Source organism: Tribolium madens, unplaced genomic scaffold (genome assembly GCF_015345945.1).
Source record: "Tribolium madens isolate multiple individuals breed KSU strain unplaced genomic scaffold, Tmad_KSU_1.1 Scaffold_7;HRSCAF=85;Tcas5.2_LG10, whole genome shotgun sequence".
NCBI lineage: Eukaryota > Metazoa > Arthropoda > Insecta > Coleoptera > Tenebrionidae > Tribolium > Tribolium madens.
The window spans coordinates 5,494,831-5,500,953 of NW_025401050.1; the positions used below are offsets into that span (position 1 = coordinate 5,494,831).

The 6,123-nt window shown below is 30.1% G+C and overlaps 2 protein-coding genes across 2 annotated transcripts in view; one reads left to right on the forward strand and one right to left on the reverse strand.

The window, feature by feature from the left end:
* The window catches only part of LOC123010279 (angiotensin-converting enzyme), a 53,956-nt gene that overhangs the window by 9,704 nt on the left and 38,129 nt on the right, over nt 1-6,123 (reverse strand). The window lies entirely within an intron of this gene.
* On the forward strand, nt 4,153-5,500 carry LOC123010280 (proline-rich protein 4-like). The gene is made up of 2 exons (XM_044407022.1): nt 4,153-4,240; nt 4,322-5,500. The coding sequence occupies exons 1-2, from the start codon at nt 4,229-4,231 to the stop codon at nt 5,384-5,386; spliced, it is 1,077 nt and encodes a 358-aa protein (XP_044262957.1). The 5' UTR covers nt 4,153-4,228; the 3' UTR covers nt 5,387-5,500.

Here is a 6,123-nt window from a genome sequence, read left to right on the forward strand (position 1 = left end):
ATACAGGGTGTTTATTTAAACAATTACGTGTAACAAATATTTTTTTTTAATAAACAAAAATGATCCACCTTGTATATTTCAAAATACTTTAAAATCACATTTTGATCCTTTTGATCACAATTTAGTAAAAACGGTATGCAACCCACTTATCACACTAGTGTATCTATGTGTGCACATTTTTTGCTCTATTATCAGTGATATATTTTTAAAAAACAATAATTTATTGGCACTTTGACAAGTATTTATATCCATAACCGACTATTTTAATTAATAGAAATGTCACAAGAAATTAATTATAATAATTAATTCATCATATGATTTAATTAAAGAGCTCATTTATTTCAAATGATTAAGTATGACAAATGTACAAAAGGTTACTAGAGCAAAAAAATTGCAATTAAATTAAGCAAAATGGTTTTTAGTAAGAAATAAAAAATGCAATACCGGTAAAAAATAAAAATACTAATAAATGTAAAAAATGAGACAATAACAGTCACTGTCAAGTTGTCATATACTGAGCGACATTAGAAATGTACCACCAGAATTAAATACATTTTTATTCTTACACATTATAGGCAACATATAATACAAAACCTGCTGTGTATTGTGTTGCATATAATAGCATATATTTTTACAATAAAAATTACTAATTCTAGAAAGATTATTCAAAAATTAAGACAATCAATTTTAAAGTTGCTCATGATTTAAACATTTCATAAAAAAACGAATCCATTAAAAGTTTAACGACTTTGGTCAAATATTTTAATTAAATTTTAATTGAGATTCTGTCATACATATTAATATTTTTTCAAAAAATTTTTGAACCAAAAAAACCATTTTGTATACCATTCACCACACGATAATAATTTCCACAAGTAATAACACTTGTCTCGCGTGCTTTCATCGATTAAGCTAATGAAACCAATTTTTTACATAATCTTTTAATTGTAACATGCAACAGGTGGAAAGCAATAAAAACTCATATCCTTTACATTATTCAAATCAATTCTAATTTTAATACAATTTCCATATTTCTCCCATAATTTAATTCACGAAAATTCCTAGTAAAATAGTCGCTTTGAACGATGCATTTCAAGTAAAAACGTGCCCGAATGCCCATAAATTTGGTCGAAAAAAACACGTCAGCAATTTAAATGAAAGTAGAACCGGTAACAGATTAAAAATCATGTAACGAGAAGTAAAAGCACTTTACCACACAAGTACTTAAAATCGGATTTTTTTCAAATGGAGAAATATTAATTGTAATGAAGATAGGATGCGTTTCTACTTTCGCGAGATTCAAATCAAGGCAATGATGTGTGACTTGATAAATCTAGATTGCTGTGATTGAGTGTAAACAATATGCTAATGAGAGAATTTTGAAAATTGTTTCTAACTAGTGAAAAAATAATAATTTATTAAACTGTTATTCTTATGTCAAAATAATTAAATAAATGAAAGTTGGTGTTGTAGTCGTTTAAAAATCGCTTTATGGCAAACACCCTGTATCATATATATAACTGGAAATTTTATGCAAAATTTTCTATTCGTAATTCTACCTAGACGATTTAAACAAAAAAAATTATATATCAAATTTTTTTAAGAAGATGATAAATAGAACACCTTGTATAGACAGAAATGAAATAATACAAAATCGAATTAAAAAAATTGTTAAATAAAAAAATATAATGTTTTTTCCAAAAACAAGTTATGGACGTTATAAAATTGCTTAGTTTGATTATTTATATAAAACACTCTGTATCGTGATATAACAAATAAACTATACCAAACGATATAGCAAGGGCTTGTTTACAAACATGCAAAATGTTATTTTTCTACTATTGAAAGTAAAAGTTTTAAAAGAATTTAGGTCAAAGGGTGTGCTCTTCTAAGAAACTTAAATAACGTGGCAACGTTGCAATTAAAATTTTAAAATAAAGTATTCATTTGGAAATCAAGTGAAATTACGTAGGTAGAAAATTTGTTTGAAGAAAAAGTCGAATTCGGTCCTGGAAAAATAAAACACTCTGTATATAGTTACAAACTAAAAAATATTAAATTTAAGCAAAGGAATTGTAAAAAAATTATAAAAAGTAAGCGATAGTCGTTAAAAAATTGGATGGTTGATTATTTATAAAGAGCACTCTGTATAGTAGAATCATATAAAAACGACCACAAATGACTTAAAAAAGTGTTGTTTACAAAAGTGCAAGCTTTATTTTTTTAATTAATTGCTCTAAACTTTCTAGAAGGACTTGAAACAATAAGGTGTATATGTGAGTACTATTAAAAAAATTGTTCACACTTGGCAACGTCGCAGTCAAAATTTGAAAACAAAATTTTGTTTTTGAAACTAGAATTTGTGAAAAATATATAGGTTTTTATAGAGAAAAAAAGTTGTTATGGAATAACGAAACACCCTACATATTTTGCGGTTTTGGTTGTTATGAGTGATTTCAGAAAAATATTTTTGTATTTTGGAAAACAAAGTCAATGTTTTCCAATATTCAGTGTTTGAGTCACACTGTATATATTGAGAATTTTGATGACATCTTGTTGGCATTAAATGATAGAGAAAAGCCTTGTTTACAAAAGTTAATTCAATTTTTTAACTAATTACACTAAAAAGTTTTTAACATATACATTATTTTAAAGAATCAGATTTGGCAACGCCGCAATCAAAGTTGGAAAACAAAACACTTTTTTATTGAGTATGTAGCTAGCCAAACTAAAATGTGTAAAAAAATGTATAGGTTTCTACATGAAAAATTTGTGTATTTTGTGTATTGTCCTAAAAAGTTGAATCACCCTGTAGAAAAATAAATGCTTTCAGTGAATGCAATTTTACTTGTAAGTCAAGTCAAAAAATTATTTTTGTATTTAGAAAACAAAAGTCAGTGGCTTTTTTAAAGTTTTTGAGTCACCCTGTATATATTGAGAATTTTGACTTTTCTTGCGTTTTGTGGGCGCATGAGTTAAGTTTTGCTACTTACAATTTACTTTTTTTGATTCTTTTTATTGCAATTATTAAAAAAAAATCTTTTTGTATTTTAAAAACAAGTCAATGTTCAGTGTTTGAGTCACATTATATATATATTAAGAATTTTGATGACATTTTGTTGTCAGTAAATGACAGAGAAAAGCCTTGTTTACAAAATTTAATTCAATTTTAATTACACTAAAATTTTTAGGAGAATTTAAAACAAAGTAACATAATATTTTAAAGAATCTTGTTCTGATTTGGCAACGCCGCAATCAAAATTAATAAACAATACACTGTGACATTGAGTATGTAGCTAGCCAAACTAGAATGTGTAAAAAGTATATAGTTCTTTATATGAAAAAAAGTGTGTACCTGTCCTAAAAAATTGAATCACTCTATATAAAAATAAATGATTTCAGTGAATGCAATTTTAGTTGTTGTACTTGTAAGTCAAAACAAAACATAATTTTTATACTTAGAAAATAAAAGTCAGTGTTTTCCGGTTTTTAGTTTTTGAGTCACCTTGTATATATTGAGAATTTTGACTTTTCGTGCGTTTTGTGCGCCTGAGTCAAGTTTACTACTGGTTTCGTTTCGATTTTTTCATATACAACGTGTGCAATTTATTGTCTTTAATTTTTTTTTGTCTAAATTATTAAATAAATATTTTTGAATTTTAAAAAACAAAGTCTGTGTCTCTCAGTTTTCAGTGTTTGGTCACTCTGTATATATTAAGAATGTCGACTTTTAGAACGCTTTGTGGGCGTATGGGTCAAGTTTTGCTCCTTATTTCGATTTTTTCGTATACAATATGTGCAATTCAAATTATTCAGACTGTATTTGCAATTTGGAATTTTTTTCATCCCTGTAACAAATCCATATTGATCACAATTATTACCAATGGCCTAAATAACTGTCGCAATTCTGCCTCAGCGAGAAAAATCCTTTGAAAGTAAATGTAACAACTCTTATTACAAATCGTGAATAAATTAACTGAAATAATTAATAATTGCTTTGTTTTCCTCAATTTGAAAAAAAAATCGAAACAAAGAAGTTGTTCAAAAGTCGCATTTTCGCACCTTTCGCCAAAAAATGCCCTGGTTTTACCCACGTGACCGGTATTTTCCTCTTAAATAATTGTAAAATGTCGCATTTAAGATAAGGTGGAAGGGCAATTGCGAAAGTGTGTCTATAAATGTCCAATGAACTTAAGTGAACTATTAGTTGGAAGAGATTTTAGGCCCAATGAGAACTCTCGTAAGTGTTGTGGTGTGCCCAGTGCAAAAACCTGGATTAAATTACAGAAACCTGTAAGTGATCGCAATTTTTTTGTTGCAGCTGTACCTCTTGGTGGCCATTTTGGCCATCAATGCCGAAGAAGTGGACAACAAACACACCAAAAGGGACTTATGGCACAAGTTCCACAAATGGCAAGAGAAATTCGACTGGAAACACAAAAAACCCCCAAAAATCGTCACGGTTGAGAAAAAAGTACCAGTACCATACCCCGTTGAGAAGAAGGTTTTTGTTCCCGTGGAGAAGAAAGTACCAGTCCCGGTCGAAGTATACGTACCCCAGCCTTACCCCGTTTACAAAAAAGTCTTCTACGAGGTGAAAGAATCGGTCAAGGTTCCGGTACCCGTTCACAAACCAGTACCCGTGGAGAAAATCGTTAAGGTACCAGTAAAGGTACCAGTGGAGCAACCATACCCCGTCAAGGTTTACGTCCCGCAACCATATCCTGTTTACAAGGAGGTTCACGTTCCGTTTGAGGTCAAAGTACCACAACCGTACCCCGTCGAGAAAGAGGTTCATTACCCCGTTAAAGTACCAGTGCATGTTCCTCAACCATACCCCGTGGAAAAAATCGTAAAAGTACCAGTTAAGGTTCCCGTGGAACGACCAGTACCTTATGAGGTTATTAAACCTTACCCCGTTGAAGTCGAAAAGAAGGTTCATGTACCATACCCTGTCGAGAAACCATACCCGGTCAAGGTTTACGTGGAAAGGCCAGTACCCTACCATGTTGAGAAAAAGGTACCATACCCGGTCAAAATCGAAGTACCACAACCATACCCCGTTGAGAAAATTGTTAAAGTACCAGTGGTCAAAGAAGTACCGTACCCGGTGGAGGTCAAGGTCGACCGACCAGTACCATTTGAAGTCATCAAACATGTACCCTACTATGTCGAGAAGAAAGTACCAGTGAAAGAAGAACACAAAGAAGAAAGAAAATGGGACGAAGGTGAAGAAGAAAAAAAATGGGATGAAGGTGAACACGAAAAAAAATGGGATGAAGGAGAAGAGAGAAGAGAAGAGAAGAAAGAAGAACGCGGTGAGGAAAAAATCGACTTTCCCAACTGGAAAGAAGAAGAAGAAATCATAGGAAAAGGGAAGTGGTGATGTAATTTATTGTTTACAATTGTTAGAATGTTGTAACTAACTGTTTCGTCAATGTTGGTAATACTGTAAATAATTTTATTGTTATTTTTTGAATAATAAAGGATTTTGACATAAGTAAAGTCCCTTCATTTTAACGACTTGATGGTACCACTTTCCTCACGAGTGATAGAAAGTAAATAAGACAAGAGTAACAGGATTGACATAACGTACGCACATTACCATTCCATATCCTAGTGCAAAAAAATGTTTTTTTTATTTTTTTCTTCTTGATGAAAAAATTTTAAATATAGCTCGAGGCTAGTGCGATTAGTACTGTTTAGAAAACACGATCGCAGAGAAAAAGAAAGTGCACCGACTGCAATTAGTTGCGTTACTCTTAGTTAATATTAAGTTGTAATAAATAATTGTGTCGTAATTTAATTAATTATTTGAATTATTTCTTTATTTGTAATTATAACAAAGACATGCTTTTCGACAATCAAGTGACGTAAAAGAACCGCATTTGAATAATCAGTGTGTTTAGCGACAATTAAAATTACGTAAAGCGTAAGTAAAATTGTGAAAAATTTATTTAATTACACTTAATTAGGAAAAAAATTAAGTTTTTGGTGCAGTGTAAACGTTACTTCAAAAATTAATTAATAATTATGAATAATAAAACTGTTGAAATTGATCTAAATAATAAACTAGTTGAGAAATTGAAACATCATAATTATAATTAATTACAGATAATTTCA